At 34.4% G+C, this 24,811-nt stretch overlaps 1 protein-coding gene and 1 long non-coding RNA gene across 2 annotated transcripts in view; one reads left to right on the forward strand and one right to left on the reverse strand.

Annotated features, from left to right (window-relative positions):
- Positions 1 to 11,029: 11,029 nt before the first annotated feature.
- The window catches only part of LOC136036684 (uncharacterized), a 65,861-nt gene continuing 52,079 nt past the window's right edge, over positions 11,030 to 24,811 (reverse strand). The window contains exons 8-11 of the mRNA XM_065718995.1: positions 23,976 to 24,149; positions 18,006 to 18,129; positions 12,761 to 12,996; positions 11,030 to 11,355 (exon numbers count right to left, since the gene is read on the reverse strand). Coding sequence (XP_065575067.1) covers positions 11,205 to 11,355; positions 12,761 to 12,996; positions 18,006 to 18,129; positions 23,976 to 24,149 — 685 coding nt within the window. The 3' untranslated portion in view covers positions 11,030 to 11,204. The remainder of the gene's footprint in view (positions 11,356 to 12,760; positions 12,997 to 18,005; positions 18,130 to 23,975; positions 24,150 to 24,811) is intronic.
- On the forward strand, positions 11,797 to 19,781 carry LOC136036685 (uncharacterized). The gene is made up of 3 exons (XR_010619766.1): positions 11,797 to 12,233; positions 14,406 to 14,600; positions 19,157 to 19,781. It is a non-coding gene; the product is annotated as an uncharacterized LOC136036685 (long non-coding RNA).

Here is a 24,811-nt window from a genome sequence, read left to right on the forward strand (position 1 = left end):
AGAGCACTTAAGCTACATTGAGAAACAAATAAACATTCAAACGGGGATGCATCCATTTATTTAGCAGTGAAAACAGGTATAAAAGTCTTGATATTTCAATCACATTTACAGCAACCATCACCAGTAGAAATACTAAAGTATTAAAATCGAAACTAACATATTTATACTAAATAAATAGCTTTCAGGTCATTCATAAAATAATGAACTTCTAGGTTATTCATTAGATGTTTTTTTCAGAAAGAGATCAATGACAAGGCTAAGTTCATTCATATTCTTTATGCAAGTTTTCTACTTTAATCTTGCCTAAATGTAAAATACATTTCCAATGAGGGTGACAAAACTTTCTATGTCTTCTAATTGCAAACAAAATGTTGAGTTTGAGTTGTAGACTTGGTTGGTCTCATTACAATACATATACAATGTATTTATTTATATACAATTTATTTTCGAAGTAACACCTTAAATTAGGTATCTTAGACCATGCTGCTATTCTGTGCCAAAAAATAAACTTTCAATTGGGAGATCAATCCATTCATTTAGGCATTAAAAACAGGCACAAAAGTCTAGATATTTCACTGTCTAAGTAAATGGATGTATCCCATTTGAATGTTAAGTAAATGGATGTATCCCATTTGAATGTTTGTCATAGAATGGCAGTGTTGTCCGAGAGAAGGATATCTAATTTAAGCTGTTATGTCTAAAATAAGCTACATTCAGTGGTATATTCAAGTTTTAGCTTGCAAATTAATTGAGAAAACTTAAAAATTTAAAATTACTACTACTAATAATAACTCAATGCAGCACCAAGCTGCCTGAGGCCAACATAGCTACATACGTTTCTCCTCCAACCTAATCTATTCAAGGCCTCCCTCTTTACACCCTCCCAGGAAGTTCCAATTTCCTTTAAATCTTTATTTATGACATCCTCCCAACCCAGACAAGGACAACCTGCTTTTTTTGTAGCCCCAGATGGTTGGCCAGAAAGGACAATCTTTGGCAATATGTCATCCTTCATCTGCAGAATGTGGCCTAGCCATCTCAACGTTTCTTTCATTATAGCCCTAGAAAGCAGGATTGAACCACATTTTTTGTACAACCTAATGTTTGAAATACGGTCAGTCAGCTAGGCACACAGAACAATCTGTAGGCAATTTATCTGGAAAACATCTAGTAAATTTTCATCCGCTTTTTGGAGCACCCATGCTTCAGAGCCATATTTGAACTGTCATCACTGTAGCTTCCAATATTCTACTCTTGGTTTGCAAACTTATCTTCCTATTCATCATTTTTTTTTTTTTAAACTGTGAAAAAACACTGAGCCTTAGCTTTTCTACTTTTAACATCTTCACTGCTCCCACCATCTTTATTAATAATACTACCAAGGTAAGTGAAGAAGATGCCAACCTGATCAATCTTTTCATTACCCGACCTCACCTTTTCCATTGTTAATTCCACAATTTTTAGTTCTTTTCACCTTCTTAGTGTTTTTAATCCTTTCCACAATTTGACTGTTACTGGGAAGCTTTTTTTCTGTTCATTGACTCTGGGGTGCAAATTCCACACCATCTGGGGCTGTGACATTCATTGCTTGGAAATAAATCTTATTTATCATGTTGAAATCATCTAAACTTTCAAGATTGATGGCTTTAAGCTGATGAACTGTCATTTGATGAACACATTCAGGATAAACTGTTATTCTTTCTCTTACTTTTTATTGCAAACATCCAATCCACAATATTTGAATAAAACATGGAGACTGGTTGCTCTCTGTTTGTAACTGAAGAATGAAAATTGATTTGAGTCAGAGAATAGATTAAGTTTTTTAATCTTCTCTGGGAAAACATGCAAAGATTTGCTTGATAGTTGGCATCAAAAACAATTTTCTGAGTGATGACTTTGGAGACTTTCAGCTGCAGAGTCATCAATAGCTTTGTTGGAGACTTGATTTCTAGTCCCACAAGGATATTATATTCCTTTATATTTTATGTGTACACTGTTGTCAGGAAGATGTTTTTTTGTGTGTTGGTTAATGATGTAAGGGGAAATTTTTACAATGTACAAAGACTTTATGAAATTTAAATGACAAGCACAATGGCTTTCTAATATATGAAACAGGTTTGCCACTTTCACTTGAACAACAGCTCGGCATAAACATGTTGTGATAAGTTATTTTATGGTATGATTGCCATACCTAGTACAATATAAGAATTATGTATTATTTCTTCGAATTGCAGCATTATATCCTAAAATATAAGCTGCAAAACAATGAAAACAAACATTTTATTGTGTGTGCTGCTTAGTAACATGCAATAATGTACACTACATTGCTGTACTGTCCTTCTTTTTCTACCATAAGCTGCTAAATTTATTGTAATTTTTAAAAAATTTGAAATTTGCCAGCATTTGGCTCTGTCTTTCTTATTTCAGCCTATTTACCATAGTCAACTATAGCTCAGTGGCTAACTTCTTTAGGGTGTCGAAAGGGTATTTCAGGATTGTGCTGTCACAACAGGGCTGAAAAGCAAAATATTTAATTTTTTTACTGTCAAATTTTTTTTTCAAGTCTTGATATGGCACTGAGGCAAAGAAACTGAAATCATTACTTTTTTCGTTTTCTGTTTTTGATTTTTGGGTTTGCTTTTTTTTTCAAAGCAGGGTGGTTTTTACAACATTGGTGTTTTAGCGATTGGTATAATAGAAATTAAATATATCAGAACTGCAAATATTATTAGTTTAAGTTTTGGATTTTGGTGAGCAAACGGTGGCCACTTTACTACATATTTTCGTCAAATTAAAGCTCTACATTATATGACAAATCACCTCTGTTCATCCTAAAACCTGAGAATAAAGGGCGTACTCTCTAAGCTTTAATCAAGGTTTATATAAGTATATGCTTAAAACTAAGTATATGAGGCAAAATACTACTTCAAAGGTTGGGGACATCATTTATGAAGAATATATTTTCCAAAAATTGTTTATAAAAGAAGGCAAATAATTATGTGTTTATTTTATTATCTAGCTGGTATAGATCCAGTTCCAAAAATTGTAGGGAGGTATATGGACTAACAACAAGTCCTTTCACCTCTTTGACTTCTTCTCAAGAAAAACTAGCCACTGGAAGCGCTATTCTCCTCCAAATTCTGAAGCAATATTGTACTTGCATTCTGTTTCCGTGATTAACTCAAGTTGTGTGAATATCCCCTTTTTATCTTTTTTTTTTTTTTTTTTTTTTTTTTTTTTTTTTTTTTTTTTTTTTTTTTTTTTTTTTTTTTTTTTTTTTTAGATGGGTCTCTGAATTCTCAGTTTGAATCAGTGGAATGGCATTGATTTTTTTCAAACATGAAAAAAAACAGGAAAAAATTGATGAAAAGGGGATATTCACACAACTTGAGCTAACCACGGAAACAGAATGCAAGTGCAATATTACTTCAGAATTTCTTACCTGCTCAATACCAAACAGTCACAAAATATAGTAATGTTTTTGTATAGGGGCTGGATATATTTGTCCATAAAACGGTCTAAACTGTTATGTATACCACTGAGGATTTTTATACCTATTTTGATACTTGCCATCTAATCATATTTCCACAATTAGTTGTTTATAAATCAAAATTTTGCAGGAAAATTCTCTTAATTAATACTAAACCTGAGTCAAATTTCAAATCTTTATTTTTGTGCTCAACAGACATATCAAGATTTAAACGTTTGAATTGAATATCTGAAAATATCATTTATTAGAAAAAAAAATTAAAATTAGAAATCTCCACAGCTTGAAACCCTGAGAATTTAAATCACCAATTTATAGCAAATACATTATAACAAACACATAATTATTTGTTAAGGAGTATTTCAAATCATATGCTTAGTTTTAAGCACATACCTACATGCATCTTTATTAGAGTTCCTATTTTTCTTACGATTTTTGTCTTTATTCGAATATTTTAGGATGAATAAAAGAGGAAATGCTAACGAAGAGCTCTAAACTGACAGGACTGCCAATTACAAACGTTCATGATAATATTGAGGTAGACATCGACTGTGTAATAAATAGATATGGCTGGAGTGGAAATAGAGACATAGACTTTTTCTTATAAAACTGAATTCTGTAATCTAAGCAAAATATCGCGGAAAGATACGCCAAGTTGTTATGAAAAGTAAATTTTTGAGATTTTGTCAAAGTTGATCTGTTTATTAAAACACTATTTTTAAAAAGTAACAGTGATTAGTTAATGTTTTATTGTCTATACTTAAAACCCTTGTTTAAAATGTCTTCTATGCATTTCTATCTCTTCGTTCTGTTTTCTTGTTACACCCCTAAAAGAACTAGTATTTAATGTTTAATGTATCTTTTACGAATATACAAGTTGTGTCTTTATCCTCATTTCACACTCTTCAATATTATCATAGTTACTAAGTGATGCCACAAAGGTAGGTAACACACTAAAAGGCTTGACCTATACAAATTGTTACAAAGAGTGCATGACCCTAAAAGATGGTTCAAGACCTTTTTTTTCTTTTTTCTTTTTTTTACAATAAAAAGCTTAACTTATTCGCTATAGTGGTCACAAGTGCAAAGGCAAAAAATTATGCAGAAAATATTAAATATCATATTTTTTCATAGATAGGTGAATATTTTTATTATGGGTTAAGAAATTTTTTATCATAGGTGAATAGCTTTTTATTTTATTTTTTTATAGCGGTGTGGTTTTTATAACTTACTGTTTTTTGTATCAATATTTTCATACCATTTTAATCTCAACAGATTTATTAGAACTTAAACCCTCACCAGATTTTAGATTAAATTTACGACCATTTCCACTACCTACCTGCAATACATAATTGTCGAGGTTCCCTTTTAAATGCGAGTATTTCTTTGCTCGTAAAGTTTATCAAAGCAACCTATTATGCGCGCCAATTTATAGAAAATCCGCCTCTGCTATAGCTACCATGTTTGCTGAACATTTTAAGTGATAGTAACTACAAATGTATACCACAAAAATTGAAATGGCAAACCAATGATGTATCCAGGGGGGGTTAGAGGTTTAACCCCCTCCCCCAAAATGGTTTGCCAACCCATAAAACATAACAGAAATGCATATAAACAACTTTTTGATGTGTTTTTATTGTCCAACAACCCACCGAACCCCCAACGACAGAAAAGATTGGTCAAAAATTAAGTTTCTTTAAAGAGGGATACCAGACAGATAGATACTTCATTGGTCTCTGGAAATCCTGTATTTCGCATGTATATATAAAGGCATATAACCTTGTGACAGTGCAGTGGATCAAGCCATGCCTAGAAAGTCTGAGAACTATGATTCAATCCTACCTGTTGCAATGTGGTCAAGGAGCTGTAACCCTTGAGATAAATAGAGAAATAAATTGAGATAATATAATAGATAAAATAAATGAGATAATAGATAAAATAAATTGAGATGTGAGCCAGGACGCTAGCTCAGCTTTTTGCAGCTGTGATGAATGCAGTAAATAAAAAAAAAAACACAGTATAAAAAAGATAATTAAATACACCAAGAAGAAACGATACAGTAAAAGAAATAAAATATGTGCTAAATCACTGACTTATTACTTTAGATTCCAAATATAATCAGTAAGGCAAACTGTTTGTACTAATAAGAAATTTGCAGACATATACCAAGTATAAATTAAATGAAAAAAGATTAGAGTCATTTAAACGCGTTGTCAGAATAACAATGTGAAAAAGAATAATTGCTTCACTCCAAAAGGGGATGCTATTAAGTATTTATTTTGAGTCAAAAGAGATCTAAGTAAAAAAATTGTCAAAGTGTAATTTGAACAAACTGTTCTGGTTCCTAGGTATTAAACAATCATGCTTGTCAAAGCTAAAAACCATGGTTTGAACTAACCATCTATTTATTACCAGCAAGGCTGTATTCAGGGGAGGGCTAGGGGTTTTGAACCCCCTTCCAAAATTTTCTTCTGAATTGTAAAATCATAATAAAAATGCATAAAAACACGTTTTTGGTCTGTTTCTTGTACCCTAACCCCTTTCCTGAACAAAAATCCTGGATACAGCCCTGATTACCAGGGGTATGTATGTAACAATACCTAAATAATGGCAACCAATATCTTGTTAAATAATTATCTTTGTCCAATCAGTAAGTCAATCAACTTTGGCTAGTTTCCATATCCTCAAAATTTCACGATTAATTGACTCTATTACAATTGACAATTATCATTGATGATATAACGAAATTCTAGACAAGTCGTCAATTCAGTTGTGCCAAGGATCCAACTCGGAAATAAAATATTTGACAAGTTCTTCTGGTGTTGGGAGAATGGTTTCAGTCCATGGGGTGAGTTTAAATTCTAGTCACCAACCAGAAATTGCTGTTTATATAGAAGAAGATATGACACAAATTAGTTAAAAATGCAAGTTTGCTTATGAAGGGATATTGTTGATAGATAAGGATGAATACTTCTTTTGTGACTGACCTGTAGATCTAGTATTTCACATCTACAGCAAATTAAATATTCATTTTGTAGTTAGAAGAGATGTATATTTATTTGAAAATTTTACTAAAAATGTACTTCTAGGTACTAAACTATCATGCCTGTTGAAACAAAAGATGATAAACCTGATTTGAACAAGCCAACTATCTATATATGTGGGGATTGTCATAGTGAAAATGAATTGCGCCAGAGAGATACAATACGTTGCAGGGAATGCGGCTATAGAATCATGTACAAGAAAAGGACTGATAGACTTGTGGTTTTCGATGCAAGATAATTTATCCATATTAGTCTCTCTTTATTTCCTTTTTTATGACTAAAATCGTGTATTAAAATATAATATCAAAGCCTTCGATATTTTAAGTAGGAAATATAAGTTATATATATATATATATGTATATATTGATTTTTTCTTTGAATATAGAATACAAATATAAATTAAGTGGTCAAATCAACAACTTAACTGCAACCCTTATAACTAGGGATAAAATCCATGGACAAAAGGGACAGTAACTAGGGGCAAAAGAGACAATTCTAGTGACCAAACCAAATACATGACTCTCTGAGTTCTTACAAATATTTTTCTCTTTATGTCCCTTGTTTGATACTATACTAGTTAAAAGGACTAATTGTAGCTGGATAAACAGATAGATGATTTATTTTACCAAAAAAAAATCAATGCATCTTTTTCGCAAATATCAGTTTTCGCAAAGAAAAACTAGGCAATCACATAATAGACAAAAGTTCTGTGGGTGGCTGTATCTTCTAACCACCTTCGAACTTAAAATTGTACAGAAAATAAAACAAAAAACTAAATCATTATTTCTTCAAAGAAAAGAAAGGTTATTAATATTTAAATATAAAACATATAGAAGAAAAACATCATTAAAAAAACTCTTTGAAATAAAAATCTTTGAAATTGCTACTCATCCTTTCTTCCATGGTGCTTTGTTGGTTAATGATCGATGAAGTATAGCAGTAGCTCTATTGGCTCCTCCTTAGTATCCCATCTCTCAATAGATTAGGTATCTATTAAGGAGGGCTGCCATATCTTTGGTAGGTTATCTGTTTATTTGATGAATCCTTTGTCCTTTTATTTTTCAAGTATAATAGGAAATCTAGGGAATTAGGGGGGTCAAGCTCCTTTTTCATGATTTGGAAGTAGTTTTATGAAGTAAAAAATGAGACGTTATCAAGTAAAAAGTCGTGTTTCTAGGCAGTCCCCTCCCCCGTTTCTGAAAACCATGTATTTATTACTATTAAAGCGAAATATTCCTTATCACACTTATCGCCACAAATTTTAGATCAAAGAGTATGAGAAACAGGTAATGAGTTTGACAGGGGTTTAATGGGAGTCTGAAACTTCCAATTGTGATTTATTAAACTTTTGGTCAAACTTTTCAATTTTAGGTCAAAACGTATTTAGATCTTACAGAATTTTCTAAAATATGGCTACTTTTAAACTTAATTTCATTTAAGTTTAATAGACTAGTAAAAAAAAAGAAAAAAGAAAAAATCCATGGCCAGTAGAGAACACATTTTAAAAGCAATGATAGAATCGGTCAATTCAACTATGATTTTTCGTAGGTTTTATAATTAATTTATGATTTTGCTGGGTTTTGTTAGACGTGTATTAGTTGTTTTCTTTTCTCAGGTATGTATTCAAATTTCCTCAATCATTTAATTATAGGTTTTAAGCTGGACAACGACTGATAATTTAAAAAGGCACTACGCTAAATTGTTTATGAAAATGAAATTTATATTGTACCCCGTTAAATTTGACAACGTTAATAGACTGATCAAACTGATTTTCCAAAGTCGCTTTCGGCTCTCAAGCTAAGAAGATTTTTTATTCAAAATACACTTTTCGCATGTAGAAATATCTGGAATTTACTGCTTTTGATATCAAAATTGATTCTGTCATTTTTAGCAGCCTTTTAAAAGTTTTGTTTCTTCGAAACCTTACTTTGACAGGCTACTGCCTTTTGAGAGCAACACAAAAATCTTAACCTCATTTTTAATTGGTTGCTCTTCTATTAAGTTTATACTGTCAAACGGCTGTAGAAATGCTGCGTTTTGAAATGTTGCAGATGATAAGTAATTTTTATGGTCAGGAATAAATCAGTTTTACTTTGTTATCAGTGAAACTTACTACCTTTCAGGGATAACTTAAGTGAGCAGCTTCTAGGGTGTTCAAATAATTTTTCATATATTGCAGTCTCAGAAGAAAATGTTTACTCCGTTAAAAAAAGGGAAAGAGATAGATTATTATCTATGGTTTATGCCCATGACGCATTTATAGTAGGTCAGTTACATTATCCCTTAAGTCTATATTAGAGATCAGCCAATAGGCCCATCTTTAAAATCCAGCTTAGTTCTCCTCTATGAAATTTTAAGCCTGAAAAAAAAGTTTTCGAATCCTAGATTTCTTACAAATAGTACCTTTGGTTTTATTAGTTAAAATTCGAAATTTGAAGAAAACCTTGTATATTTAGACAGTTTTTCTATTTTGAAAGGGAATGCAGCTAAGTAAATCAAAATGCAAATGTATAGCCCCCTCTAAATCTTCCTTGATTTTCTGATTATCCTCATTTACTCTGTCAAATTTGGAGCAGGGCCAGGCATTTTTAGCCACCACTGGCAAGTGAAGATCATGTCTTTCGTCAGAATATACTTAACTGCACTTACTCTCCAGACTCGTTGCTGTCATCCTGGTTTGTCACCTTGATTTTATCTCTCATCCATAAACAGATGTTCATCTTTCCTCAACTGGCCAGTTAAGTGGAGTGAGATAGTCTTATTCTAAAACCAGTGAGTTATGCATGTGCTACAGAAAATCTTCCCCTAGATTCGCCCTTTAAATGCTCCTGCAATAAGCCTGTCGTTGAGCATTCGTTCTAACTTCAGGTGGTTGTCTTTACAATTCGCCATAGCCCTCAAACGAAGGGACACATGAATTAGATGGGTAGTTTAAGTGAGTCTCTCAGACAAAAGAAAAAAACTCCACCTAGCCTTATCCAGTAATTAAATTAAAAAAAAACAAGTTTTTTAAATGAAAGTAAGGAGCGACATTAAAACTTAAAACGAACAGAAATTACTCCGTATATGAAAGGGGCTTTTCCTTCTCAACGCCCCGCTCTTTACGCTAAAGTTTGACTCTTTCTCTTAACTCTACATTTTAAAACAGTAAAAACCTTTAACCATATAACCATAACCAATAACCATATGTAAGCACTGGTCAAAGTTTTGAACTTGTAACCCCTCCCATGGGGACTGTGGGGGAGTAAGTCGTCCCCAAAGACATAGTTATAAGGTTTTTCGACTACGCTGAATAAAATGGCTATCTCAGAATTTTGATCCGTTGACTTTGGGAAAATAATTAGCGTGGGAGGGGGCCTAGGTGCCCTCCAATTTTTTTGGTCACTTAAAAAGGGCACTAGAACTTTTCATTTCCGTTAGAATGAGCCCTCTCGCAACATTCTAGGTCAACTGGGTCGATACGATCACCCCTGGGGAAAAAAAACAAACAAACAAATAAACACGCATTCGTGATCTGCCTTCTGTTAAAAAACATAAAATTCCAGATTTTTGTAGATAGGAGCTTGAAACTTCTACAGTAGGGTTCTCTGATACGCTGAATCTGATGGTGCGATTTTCGTTAAGATTCTATGACTTTTAGGGGGTTTCCCCCCCTATTTTCTAAAATAACACAAATGTTCTGAGGCTCATAACTTTTGATGGGTAAGACTAAACTTGATGAAACTTATATATTTAAAATCAGCTTGAAAATGCGATTCTTTTGATGCAGGTATTGGTACCAAAATTCCGTCTTTTAGAGTTTGAAAATGCGATATTGTCACAATGAATTCCTAATTTTTTTAGAACTCCCTTTTTTTTTAACTCCATTTTTTAGAGTTTTGGTTACTATTGAGCCGGGTCGCTCCTTACTACAGTTCGTTACCACGAATTGTTTGAAATACTATAGTTAAATGCATGCTTTCAAAAATTTTAAGGTTGTGCTCAAATAAACTTGGACCTTCAAATACAATTCTTAGAATTTTAACTAAAAATTAGAGCCATTTAGCGCTAACCGACAAGATTAAAGACCATTCTGAGAAAACTATACGGTTAGAAAGTTATATAAGCTTCACTCCCATGAAGGAAAATTATGATATGATTCCTACAAAAAGCTTGCTGAAGTAGGTATCAAATATACAGTGTTGCTAATTTCCTTCAGTGTTTGTGATTGCTTCATTTTTATTAATGTTTGTTCTAATTTCTTTCTTAATATTCTTTCTCCTTTATCGTCATTATCCAGTGGTAGGACAGTGGACAGATGTTCTGCTTCGTAACACAAGGCCCGATGTTTAATTCCAACTCCCACAAGATCAGGTATTAAGCTTGCTTCCTGTCTCTGTGAAACAGACCTGGCGACTGAAACTTTGACTATTGTCGTAGGCTTTGGATATTTGTCGTTTATACTTTTTATTGTCCTTAATCCTCTTTTTATCATATTCTTTAGAAAAGGAAACAGATCTTTTTTCTATTATTGATATTTTATTATGAAATATTAAATATAATTTACAATAGACTGGTTATGTTCAATAAAAACAACACACTTTATAAATTAAAAATAAATAATTAGAATAATTTATTTTCGTCACTAGCACCCATACCAAGAGCCCATTATATGCTTCATTCACACTTAGCAGCTACCGTGCAGCTGTGAAGCGGTAATTTTGAAAAAAGTCAATTATTGGGTGGTATCCATAGTTCACTTTCGATTTTTCGTTGTTCATTCGACCACTCTCTGAATCTTGAACGTTCCCTATTCGACCAGAGGATGAGGTGTACGCTTTGTTCCTGAAATACACAATAGTTTATTTACTAGTGGCCTTCTATTTTTAAGGCAGGCAAAGAAAGTAAATAGGGGCACCAATTCACGAAAATATCGAAGGTCGGCTAAACTTAATTTTTTTTTTTTTTTTTTTTTTTTTAATCTAAGGAGGAACAATTTGTTGCTTTTTCGTTTTTTTCAATCATGTATCAAGATTACCAGGATCGTATTCTTAGTTAGATTTTTGCATAGGTTAAGCTTTATTGAGGAGGCCCAAATAAAAAAAGAAGAAATAAATGCCATCGCCATCTTTCACCCTATTTTCATGTCTTATGTTCGTTTTTTAACAGCTGTCGTGAGTATCTTTTTTAATTCTCCGTAGCTATTAAAAAAAAAACCACACATTTTCAACCATGATCTTCTTTTAGGTACGGTTCTTTTTTAGGTTCTTTTTAGGTGATCTTCTTTTAGGTTCTTCTACGCGGTAATAGTGTGCAGTTTTTCTATTTACCATCAATACCCTCATAAAGCATAAATTAAGTTTTCTATTATTATAACTATGTTCATTGATCGGCCTTATAAAGGTGCAGCCTTGCTGAAATTTTCGAGAGGTTCAAATAATTTGGGGAGAGGCAAGCAATGTAATACATTTCATAGGGAATATTCGTTTGTAGCCTGGAGACTGATGTACTTTGGCCGTATTCCTAGCAGGGAGGACAATTTAGCCACCAAGTCACCCTCTCATGGCAGTCACTTGGAGGTCAGGAGGAACAGAGACCTTGTACATATAACAATGACCTGTGAAGCCTAGATGCTTCACTTCAACGAGAATGGGAAGAAATCTATGCAGCCACCTACACCTGGGTAGTTTGGCGAAGATTTGTGGACTTCTCTGGTGCCACAGGTGGGTCTAATGCCAGGGTTCTTTTAGAGAATCAAATATTTGCGATGATTATTTTGAAACCACTTATGTCCTAGAAACCCACAAAACCAAAATAGAGTGATTTCCAGCCAGCGAATAAAACTAAAAGACAAAGCAGATTTTTCGGCGAAGAATTCCCAAAATTCGCCAAAAATGCAACAGCAAAAACAAACCTTTTGAAGTAACCTGAAGAGAAAGGAGAAAAATCAATGAAAAAAAAAATAGAAGTGTTCTTTCATTGAATGGTTCTTCGTTAATGATTTCATAAAGGATTATTTTTTTATTCTGCTGTGTCCAATTTTATTTACTTGAGAATAAGACCTCACATTAGTGGGTGGAAATTTACCTTTCAGCCCAAAAAACCTGTTTAACATATACACATAAAACGTTATTAGTGCGTCATGTCCAGAAATAAAAAAAAAAAAAAAACAGGACAAAAGTGACTTACATACTCCTAATTACAAATTATTATTTTTTGGCTGTATTTTTTTTTTATTGGTATGCATTACCTTTGTCTAGATTTGGCGTATTCCATTACTTCACTTCTGTTTTCTGGGTATGGTTTTGGCGATGCTTCTGCAACACTGTCCATGTTACTAAAGTTTCCATAGTTATCAGTCATGTCATCTCTGTTTGCTGTTTTTGTTCTGTATTTTGAAATTTTCCTTTTCTTCCCACGTGACGTGTTAATCCTTTCTTGGTATTTGCTGTAGCCTTTAATGTGGCAGGAACAACCGCTTGGAACCTAAAAATGTTAAGTTCAATCAGGTGAATAATTTGGAGTCAATTTGTTTTTGTACCTTTTCAAACGCTTTTGGGTACTTCGTCTGTTAGGCCGAAGTACAAGGATCATATTTCATTCACAGTATATGTGAACAGTAGCGAAAAGTTTGTTTAAAAATGACACATCATAATGACGGAAAAATGACACCAGGCCATGTAGGCCTAGACACCACAGAGACGCGTAGTGTTTATTAATAAACAATCTTAATTTTTAAAAACTGCTCGGTACTAGCTTAAACTTTCACATAGGAACCAATCAAGTTTAAAAAAAGACGAGGCTATTGGCTTCTCTTTCTGACATACGGTTTTTGAATAATTTGTATGGCTACGGAAATACGTAATAGACGTAAACTTGTGAAATGAAAGTGCAATTTTTACAAGATTGTTCGAAAGCTGTCTCTTTGTACACACGTTGTGAGCTTTGCTTCAAAGCATGAATGACTAATTTTGAATATGGTGATCGATAATATTGTGCTCAATAATATTGAACAGTTAGTGTTTAAATGCTCTATATTAAGTGCGTAACAGATTTTTGTAATTGTGCCTTATTAACTGTGTTTTTTTTTTTTATCTGAAATGACTAAACTGTGTCATTAAAAACAGTGTTTAAATTGCTAGTTCAAAAACATACTTTATATTTATAATTTGTTTTTATAATTATCTAGTTTAATACTGGGTCCTAGAATTGGTATGGGAATTTGAATTACCAAAGACCGTAAACAGTAAAATATAAATAAAAAAAAAAATTTACGTTTTTTCCTTCAATTGTGCTTCAAACTAAATAATTTTTGTTCTTGCTATATGATAAGTTTTTTTTATATTTTTTAGGCTCAAAAGAAAGTATGGGATATTCAAGATACTTAAAATGCATTCAAGTGCTGCTTTTATATCAGGACTGTCTCGTGCTGTTAATTTAGTCTTAAAAATTTTCAATTTTTCCCTGTGGTAAGAAAAACTTTTTTTCGTTTTCAGTTTTTTAACATAAGGTAATGTTTCATTTGTATAATATAAAAACAAAACCAAAAAAATATGATTATACAACATAGAATCAACAACTGAAAAAAAAGACCTACTATCAGTACCACAAGAAATTGGATTACTACTTTGCAATCATTTACACAGAGTTCTAAACATATGCGTAAAAAAAAATTAAAGACGAACAAAAGTTAGAATGGATAAAAAACTCAAACTGGTCGCTAAATAAACTTATTACGAATAATAGTCCCCTTTGCTCCAGCCACCCCCTCAAGTTAAAATAATTCGATAATACAGATGACAAAATTCATTTTGAAATGAATATATATGAACTGCTTTAAATTTATGTTTCGAATTGATTTTTAAATTAGATACTGAAAAGTGTTTTTTTTTTAGTTTTTCCAGGAAAACCTTAAAGAATTTCGCTTTCAATCAGACTATTCTCTTGGAGTTATCACAGGAGCCTCACTCTTTTATTTTGCTTGATAAATTTACCGTCTTCGGTCATAACCCAGCTCAGTTTTGATTCATAGAAAACTTAGCCTTAAGCAATGATCATTTCAATGAAGACATCTACTGAGACCACTTAAGGTAGGTCTTGGTTTTTATTTGGAAATGAAGTATAATTTCTCTACTCAAAGGTGCAAAACCATTCCTGAATTCAGGTATAGTCAAAATGACAAAATAGAACGAGAGGGTGAAAAAGAGAGAAGGACAGAAATATAGGCGAGAGGGAGTATAAAAAGACGCATCAACTGAGACACTTGAAATAGATCTTGGTTGTAATTTTGTTTTATTTCTAAATAAAATATGCCTTTCCTACTCAGGAATACAAATCCATTTTTAAATTTAGGCATGCCAAAAACAAAAAAGAGGCAGAGGGAGAAAAAGAGAAATAGGGAAAGGAAGAAAGAGAGAGAGCAGAATACAAGATTTGTAAACTGAGACCACTTGAAATACTTCTTGGCCATTAATTTTGGTAAGAGGTATGCCTTTTCTGCTCGAGAATAAAATCCATTCCTGAATTAAAATGTGCTACAAAAAAGAGAGATAAAGAGGAATTGAGAGAGCATAACAAAAACTTACCAATTGAGACCACTTTAGAGAGGTCTTTGCAATTAATTCTTGTTTATTTTTAAGTGATGCATAATTTTTCTATATTAACTTACTTGCCTTAAGTCTCATCCATCCTCGAAGGTTGTTTCAGGGCCATGTTTGTCACTAGTCTATTGACGTAACTCCTATCTGAACTTCTATGTTCAGCCAGACAGAGCAGATACGGCATATCGAGTGACGAGAAATTGTCTTTTCTTTTTTTTTTTAGGAGAAGGGGGGTGTCCACTAAGGTGAAAACCGTGTAAATAACCTACTATCTTCAGGAGACGAGTGCTTTCTATACGTTTGTTATGCCCTAGTCATCTAAGATGTTGCAATCCTATCCTGTCTAAGATGCGTCGAATAGCAATTACAAGGAAACTAGCTATTACTGTTGGGTCAGGGAGGATGGTCGAATCCAGTTTGTTTCCAAAGTGCTCTTTACATCTAGAGCAGACTCAAACTGTGAATTGTATCTGGTTCTCTTGTTTGTCAAGGAGAGAGCAAGATCTGAAGTCCTTCTTTTTAGCCAATTTCCTCTATGCTCTTCTATCCATGAAGTGTGAGTCACCTTTCTTGAAAATTGTTCCGCATTGCTCATATTTCCAGGCGTTGTGTGCACGGCATATAACTCTCTACCACTCGTTTGAGTTGCTAGTGCTGGTCTCTGCTTTCGCTGTCTTTCTTGTTGGTGAGGTTATACTCTTCATCGCAGAGTTGGATGATCTCGTCTGTGATCCAGGTCTTCTGGTCAGTCTTGTGGACACCTATTGCAGAGAGACCGGTATCTCAGACAATCTGCGTGCTGCAAGTCATCAGGCTTTCACTATTATTCTTAGGCTGAGTTCTGAGTTAGTTCTGAGATTTTGTGGAAAGTGGGGCATTGCGGGCTGTTCGGGTTGCTTGGTCACTCAGGAGATCTACCTGAAATCTGGGGAGTTTCCTAGACACCTTTGAGGCTATTTTAAGTCTCGCTCCGAAACTAGACATCGTTTTTATTTTTCACCTCTTTTGTTTAGTTCTCCTTGACCAAATTTTCCCATCAAATCTTTGTGGCCTGCGTGGTCCTTGCCAACAATGGCATTAAAGCCACGAATTAAAAGGATTATGTCTTTTTGGGGGATAATCGACTAGACTTTTAAGCTAGAAATATAAATTTCAGGCGCTTCTTCACTTCTGCTGGAGTTCGAAGCGTGAATATGGATAACTATAAGATTTACTGGTGAGCCTTTCAGGCGGATCATACTAATACGTTTGGAGATGGGGATTATGGCAGTCAGAGATCTTCTAGCCTTTCTGGACAACATAAAGCCAAACCCCTGATAATTCTTTTCCATCATTACGTCCAGAAAGGAACCGTAGAATCGCCGTATTTTTATCCGCCAGTGATTGATAAGCGAATTTCAGATGACCAATAACGCCAAGCTGTACTGGCTTCTCTTTCTGATAAGTAGGTTCATTCTTCCACATGTGGCAAGGGCTCGGGTATTGAGGGTATTAACTGATAGGGCTGTTTTTGGCGATACAATAGCCTCCAGAGTTAGAGTTGTAATATTCGAACAATTCACAGTTGTCAAATCGTCAGTTGCCATGGATGTGGTAGCTCTTAACTTACGGTCTTCCTCGGTTGCATCGGACATGGACTGGTTTTTATATTTGATTGCATTTCATATTTATCATTAAAGGTAAAGAAGAGGTATCTTGGCTGGATTAAGGACAGCGGTAATCCACTGTTATTTGTCCCTAGCAGGGGCTAAATATATCTACTGCCGACCATGCACCCTTATGGTGTGCTACATCAGTAATATGACCCATTATTGGAACGAGGTTTTTTACTGGTGGATAATTTAATGACCCCCAGATGAGGGTACTTTAGCTAAGCTTCAGGACCCCCAGAGACTAGGCTCCCCTTGGACCGTGGCTTGCTATCCCATAGGCACCCTGTATACCTGTAGGACGTTCCCCTATCCGTAATCTTGGAACACGCTGAGAGATTCTTCCTGTGTATATTTTTCTACTCAGGGAGAAAAATCTAGTTCCGAATTTGAGGTGTGCTGAAAAGAGACAGAGAGCGAGAAAAAGAGAAACATAGAGAGGGAGAGATTGTGTAAAAAAAGAGATTATCAACTGAAACCACTTTATTTTTTATTGGTCTTTTATAGTTTAAAAAAAAAAATATTTATCTTTTATTGATTTTTATAGCGATGGTGACTTATAGTCTTGATTTATATCGAGTCAAATACGGCTTTTATACTTAGAAGTAGAAATCAATTCCTGAAGTCAGGTATCATTCATTCCTCAATAATTTATTCGAAAATTTATCCCATCATTCGAAAATTTGAGTGGGAGAAATGCTGTAATATTTTTTTTTTAGGAATTTCAATTTAGATTTAAAATTCGTGTTTTGATTTCTTAATTCTGACTAAATATGCTGAAATTTTGTTCAAAATTCCAGTTTCAAGTCGAAATTCTTACTTTTGAATTCCCATTTTGGTTTTAAATCATTGCTAAATTCTTCATTTTTGAACTTCGGGTAAAAAGATTTTTGTATTTATAATTTCTAATTCAAATTCTCAGTTTTTGAAGAGGCAAAGAGACTTATGCAAGACTTGGTAAAAAATGTAACCTGAAAAATTAACAAATTAGACATTTCGGACATAAGCCTTAAGAGCTCTTGAATAACATCACATCCCAATTGAAATTTTCCTATTCCAAGAGGACGTATCTTAAATTTTGGCATCGTTCATCTTCTTCTTTTAGAGGTTTAAGTTTAAAACATGAAAACCACGGATTCCAACGCTCGAATAGTTTGTGCGTTAAATTTTTATCCTCATCAAGCTACCCTCAATAGGCTTATGGTGATAGTAATGATATTGGGCGGAAGTAATTAACATAGTTTACCTTATAGATGTCAATATGAAGACCCTGTTTTTCGTCCCAGGACAAAAGTCTTTGATAGTTATAGAGCTGGGAACACTGTGATTCAAAGTGAGGCGATAGATAACTACAGCTTCCTCCTGGTTTCCTGAAGTAAATAGTAAATATTAAAGGGGCATATCCTGATTTTCCAAATAAATATGAATAACTTTGGTTTATTTCTGGTAAACATAAATTAAACGAAGTGTTAAAAAATATGATTATCTACAAAGACAAAAGACGTGGTTGGTTTTATACCTTTACGAATATAATACGCCATTTGCCAAATTAACTTTACAATCATTATCACAGATGTGATTCACAGGCACACATACAAGAATTAATTTTTTAGGGGGAGGGATTTGAAATATATATAAGATAGAAGACTGTGTACAAAATGTATGAAGCTATAGGAGAAATCGTAACCAATCTTCGGATTTTATAAGAGCACAGGCCTACAGGCCTTCTTTTTGTAGCCGAAAATATACTATAACTACTACTAACAACTCATTGCAGCACCAAGTCGCATGAAGCCAACACAGCTACGCACGCTCCTCCTCCATCAACCTCCCTCTTATACCCTTCCAAGAAGTTCCCTTTTCCCTTAAACCATTCCTTGCGTGCCCAACTGACTGACCGTATTTGAAACAGTAGGCTGTACGAAAAGTGGTGGTGTAAAAAGCTTAAGATTGTAGGGTACTTTCTGCGGATGAAGGATGACAGATTGCCAAAGACGGTCCTTTTCGGCCCACCATCTAGGGCTAAAAGGAAAGCAGGTCGTCTTCAGTTGGGGTGAGAGAATGTCGGAAGGAAAGATTTAAGGGAAATGAGAACTTCCTAGGAGGTTGTAAAGAGGGAGGTTTTTAAATAGATTGGGATGGAGGAGGAGCGCGCATAGCTGTATTGACCTCAAGCGGCTTGGTGCTGTGGTGAGCTGTTAGCAATTGTAGCAATTTACTTGCGACATCCTCTCACCTCATTAGGGGGGGGCTTTTTTTGTTTGGCCCCAGACGGTTGCCCCACAAGGACGATCTTGGGCAATTTGTTGCCTCTCATCCGCAGAATTGTTCTAGTCATCTGAAACTTTCCGTTTTTATAGCCCTAAAAAGCGGGATTAACTCACATCTTTCTTACAGCTAACTGTTTAAAATACGTTCCGTCAGTCTGGTATTCTTGGGGTGGAATGCCTCATCGCCCTCACTATTGTAATTTATTTGATGCCATTGTGAGCAAGATGGGTCTGTCAACTATGACTCAGTCTCAAGTATTAAAGGCTACCAAATTCAGAGCTATGAACTCCACTACCCCAAGCAATTCTATTAACACTATGGCTGCTGTCCATGTGAAGCTGGTGAATAAAGAAATCGTTTATGGCGTATTTAGAGCTAAGTCAAAGCTAGCTAAATCAGGAATTGTCGTTAGCAAATACCTGACAAAAAGAAAAGTCAATCCTTGACGGTAATACCCGTGAATATTATGGTATAAAAATGTTTGGTCATGTCGTGGGCATATTTTTATGCGCCAGCAAGGTGATATGAACCCCAAAAGAGTGAAGTCACTTGCTTACACATTGTGAATGTTAATTGAGTGATTTTTAAGGCGGCTGAACATCTACAGCAATTTAAGAACAGGTTAAAGAAGTATTTATAGGGAGGGGAGGATAAAACCATAGTTTAGGGGGTCTTTGTTTATTTTTATTTATTTAAATATTTATTTTCTGACGAGAGATTGATTATGATATTTATTTCACTTGTTATATATATACATTTTTTTTGAGTTATTTAATTGCATTTATTGATACTGATTGTTGTAGTCGTTAGTCCTCAGAGCTTTGTTTCTTCTTGGACGGTTACTTGTCAAATATTAAATTGTGTGTTGTTTTTTTGGTTTAATAAAGTTTAATTCAATTCAAATTCAAATATAACGATTGAAAGGACCAAACTCTCGGCCAAGGGTGCCCCCATTTGGGTTACCACTTACATCTCTAGCTATCTCTTTGGAGGGTAAACGGACCCCCCTTTCGACATAGCAATGGCGGTATTTTTCGCGAACTCGTTTCCTACCCTGCCTTGGTCCGGGAAAAATAATCTACACGGTTGTAGAAAATAACTCACTTGTATTTCTTCCAAAGGTCACTTCACAAAACGCATCTATAAACTGTGAAAACAGACTCCCTAAATGGAGTCTCAATTCAGACTCCCAAAGCAGACTCTGTAAACAGACTAAAATAAAATCACCACTTTTGCACACAAAACTCGTTGTAGGGGTGGACCATGGATTGACCCTGGCCAATCTTATAAATGAAATCTACAAAGTCAAAGGCATTTTGAATATCATTAACTATCAATGGCCAAGCCCAGGAAGACAAAAATAGAATTTAGCTGGAAAGTATACTTATCGCAAAACCATAAGACTTTTTCATCATTGAAAATTATATTATAGGCAAATGTAATTACGGAAAGGAAAATAGGTCATTTATCCAAAAAAAAAGAAAAGAAAAAAGGATGGAACCGCAACACCTCCCCCCGTAAGATAAATGATCACCCATGTGCCACGCTGGTCAACTCTTACAAACATGAACACTGAATTTCTACTTTACAAAATCCATTTGACTTCTTTCTTCACCAGCATCTGTGCTAGTGCTTCCATCCCTTGGCTCTGGATCTGTCGATATCCACAGGTATCTACTGCAGAACCACCATGGTCTAGTAAATTTGAGCATCCGCATGAGGTTTTGAAAATTGAAGTCCACAAGATTAGCAGCAAATAATCGTGCTTAGCATGATTAAATAAAAATTTTCTCGCTCTCACTAATTTATATTTGACAGAAGCGTAGAATCAGGTTCTGGCACATTCGATGATGCCAGTCATCATGCAGAAGTGGCTGAACCTGCCTCTTAATCTTCATCGGTGGAAACAACATCACATCTCAATTAAAACATGACTTACCGCTTGGCATAATTTGAAAATTTCCTTGGCCGAAAATACAAAGGCGTTTGAAAGCAATAGGGATACAAGAAAAACAGCTGAAAGTTTGAGGGAATCATTGATCAGTTCATTCTGGGTCCCCTCCCCTGGGATAGTCAAGTGAAGAACACTCTTCGATGCCAACTGAAGATGAAATTTGAATGCGTCGCTCAATGAATAAGGCCTGCAGGAAATAACTGTTGATTCCCATGAAGAGTTAAAACCGTGAATTAAGTTACTGGATAAAGGTTTGGTTGAAGTGACTGGAAGAGATTATCCCCCAAGGACTCCAGATCAGCGAGGCAAAATCTTGGTAACATGGTCACAACTGGCCAACCAGTTGTCCGTTGAGCGAACCATCCATCATTTATGGCTCCCCAAAGGGGTTCCTCCCCCTCCCCCAAAGAGACCAAATCTTTCTTATAGTTGATGGGACTAATCTTTGATTTCTTCCCAATCTTTTCCAATCCATCCCGACATTCAATATCTTTCAACTTTTCCCCAACCCGTTGTAGGTCGTTCAACTCTTTTTTATGATCATCTTGTTTTATTCCCAAAGGGTCATGGACTTCTTTATTTCCCCTAAGCTCTTTTTTCTTCTCGTCATTTTGTAATTCTCCCAAAGTTTTGTTTTCCACTGCTACAGACTGAATCTGTCAATTTTGTCTCTTTTTAGTATTTATCTTTTCATTTTGACTTTTCTCAACCTTTCAATTGCGCAAACTAAATCATCATTAAATTTGAATTGGACTAGAGTGTACACCATATTCGACTGCATCTCTTTATTGTAGTTGCGTTTAATATTTCTTTTCTCCCTTTTTGTTTTCTTTTCTTTTACCATAATATAAAATAAATCTTCGTCAAATGGGAATTGGACTCCCACATTTGGTCTTTCATATTGTACTAAATTGGTGAAGGTGTCTACTAGATCGAGCTTCTCGCTACCCAGCACCCAACATCATTACCCAGTAGCCACTATATAGTACGGGACGACGAATAATTTTAGTTTCAAGATTCCCTACCTTACAGATAAGATTGTTAGACAAGGTAAGGCAACCTGAGCCATACTAGCAGAGGGGTTGGTGCGCTAGAATTGCAACCCTGTGTCAGTAAGCGAGTTGTATGAAAGACGACATAGTTTGAGCAACGCTTAATGGAGGTTGATTGTTGGGAAAATGAAATAAATAATAATAAAGAAAATAATAATAGAAAATAAAAAATAATAAACTAATAAAGAAAAAAATGAGGAAAATGGGGAAGTCATCATCTCTTATATCTTAGAAATGAGCCTGGCCCTTTATTTATTTTTTTTTTTTTTCCATGGGGTACTCGGGCTTTAATTTAGTTTTTTTTATTTACTATTTTATTTAGGATTTTATTTAGTTTACTCTCTTCTTTTGAAGTTTTAATTTTGAAGCGATGAAGCCCCTTATATGCAGTATCGACGCAAACAAAAAATACGCAAAAGTATATGCATAAAATTAAGGCATCGGCTTTTTCATTTGTACTAAAAGGAGTATATAGACTCTGCCATTAAAGAGTTCCCATTCTCAAAAATCATAAATTTAGATTTTGGAATTTTTCATCTTCTTGCTTTAAAGTTCTTGTGCAGTTTTCAGAACCTATGCTTAGAACACCAGACAAAAGGTATATAATACAGAATCATGTCCAAAAGGCTTATTCTGCAATACAATATTCAAGGTGAAGTCTAGCATTAGGCGTAGCTTGAAGCTATTTGTAATGATGGTGATGTGTGTTTGAAGACAAGGTTGTCCTGTTTATTGGCTGATCAATTTATTCAAGTGATTAATTCATGTTTATTAAATAATACTTATCAAACGATTATAGGTTTGACAATGGTGATCTATCACAAGAAAATTTATTATTAATTCATAATCAATATTTAATTCTTGAATTGCGCCAATGAAAACATTTATGGAAGAAACTAAAGACAAACGAGGATAAGCACCAAAGTTATCAGTTACCAAAAAGTTGCTCAGTTGGACATCTGTGTTATAAGCCTTTTTTTCTGTGGTTAGAACAATGAATTTCTTATTCTTTCTTGCTCTTTTTACAATCTAACTACATTAAAATATATACGCAACCAGAATTCTAGCCAGCCATTCTCAAGTTTCTAATGCAATTCATTGATGAACTTTTATTAGAATTTGGCTAATGAATAAGTTTAGGTCTTTTTTTCAAAATATCCTTTGAATAACCCAAATCTTGACCCAATAACGCTAAGATTTTGAGTTCAACATTATAAAAAATGTCTTTCTTTGTTTGGAGAATTATTTATGATCTTTGTATATGAAAATATTAATTTCTCAAAACTCTTTGCCTTCGCAACGGGTACTACACGGCAACGGGTTTCGCAACGGGTGCCTCAAAAACTTGATGTGGTGCAATTTTCGCATTTGTACCCCAGGGCCAAAAAATGGCAAATAAGGGGCTTAGTTGCCCTCCAATCACTTTGGGCTCTTAAAAAAGTCACAAGATCTCATGATTTATTCAAATGGACCCCTCTTCCAAAAGTCTTCAACCACTGGTTCAATACAAACACAACTGGTGAAAAAAACCCGCAACCAAGATGCTGAAATTACGAAATCTTGGTATGTTCGCAGTTAAGAGTTTGAAAATTCTGTTAAGAAACTCTCTGACATCCAGAATTGATGATGCAATTTTCGTCAGGATTAAATCACTATTAGACAAGCTCTTCCCTCTTCCTCCTTCTTCCTCCTGGATTCTGAGATTATGCATATTCGTCTATCCTAATAAATTTTGATGGATACTCTTAAGCTTAATCAATGTTGCATATTTGGAATCAGCAAAATATGCAAAATATTTTCTATTTATTTATTGTTCTAAAATTCTGCTTTTTAGAGTTTTGTTTACTATTGGCGTATGTCAATCTTTACTTTCAGTTCGTTATCACAAGTTGTATGATTATTAGTGATTTTCATATATAATTAATAATTAGATACTTACATGCATTTTTCCATCCGGAGTGTCTGAGTGTAATCATCAAAATTAATAACGTATTTCCATATTCCTTTGCTATTCCTTGCTCGTTTAGGTTTGCCATAGATAATATCAGACGGACATATGTATCCACCATCATTGGCAAAATCTCGGTGCAAATGAGCGTCTTCTCCCTGTCGTCTGAAAAATAAATAATATCTGGTGACCACAGCTTAGGTATTCAATACAGTTGTGAAAACTCTTATCTTGCTCATGAGAACCTTTTGGTACAGAGCTTTGAACTTGGCGCCTCCTCCAAGCCAGCGCTCCGACGCGTAGATCGTACTACAACACCATAGGCGGGAACGCAATTTTGTTTTTTTTGTCCAATTGCTCCGATCTTTTAGATTCAGACTGCCAGTTTCCTGTCTCCAGCCGCTAGCATCGCTACCGCGCACTGTGTCCCAGAAATAAATCTAGTTTTCATAACTGTATTGTATATCTAAGCTGTGCTGGTGACTAATTTTAGAATTGGATAATCTGAAGATATTCTCACAGTGCAAACTTTAATAGAATTAGCCTTTAATTAATAAGGATAGTGAAAATTAAATCTGGCTCCTTGACTGTGTTAAGTGTTAACTTAGCCGACCATATATATCTTACAAAATTAGGGGAAATCGGGAGTTAACTTTGTATGCAGTTTCAAAGATTTTGTTAGTAGCGAGTGCCAAATTAAAAAAAAACAAAAAAAAATGGTAATGAGTCAAAATGACTAGCACCAAATAGCTTAAGACGGTGTAGCTTCCTTTTGAAGGTTCAGTTGTCTTTGGGAATCTACAGACTGTTAATGTTTAAAATTTTTG

This window comes from Artemia franciscana, chromosome 15, assembly GCF_032884065.1.
Source record: "Artemia franciscana chromosome 15, ASM3288406v1, whole genome shotgun sequence".
Classification (NCBI taxonomy): domain Eukaryota; kingdom Metazoa; phylum Arthropoda; class Branchiopoda; order Anostraca; family Artemiidae; genus Artemia; species Artemia franciscana.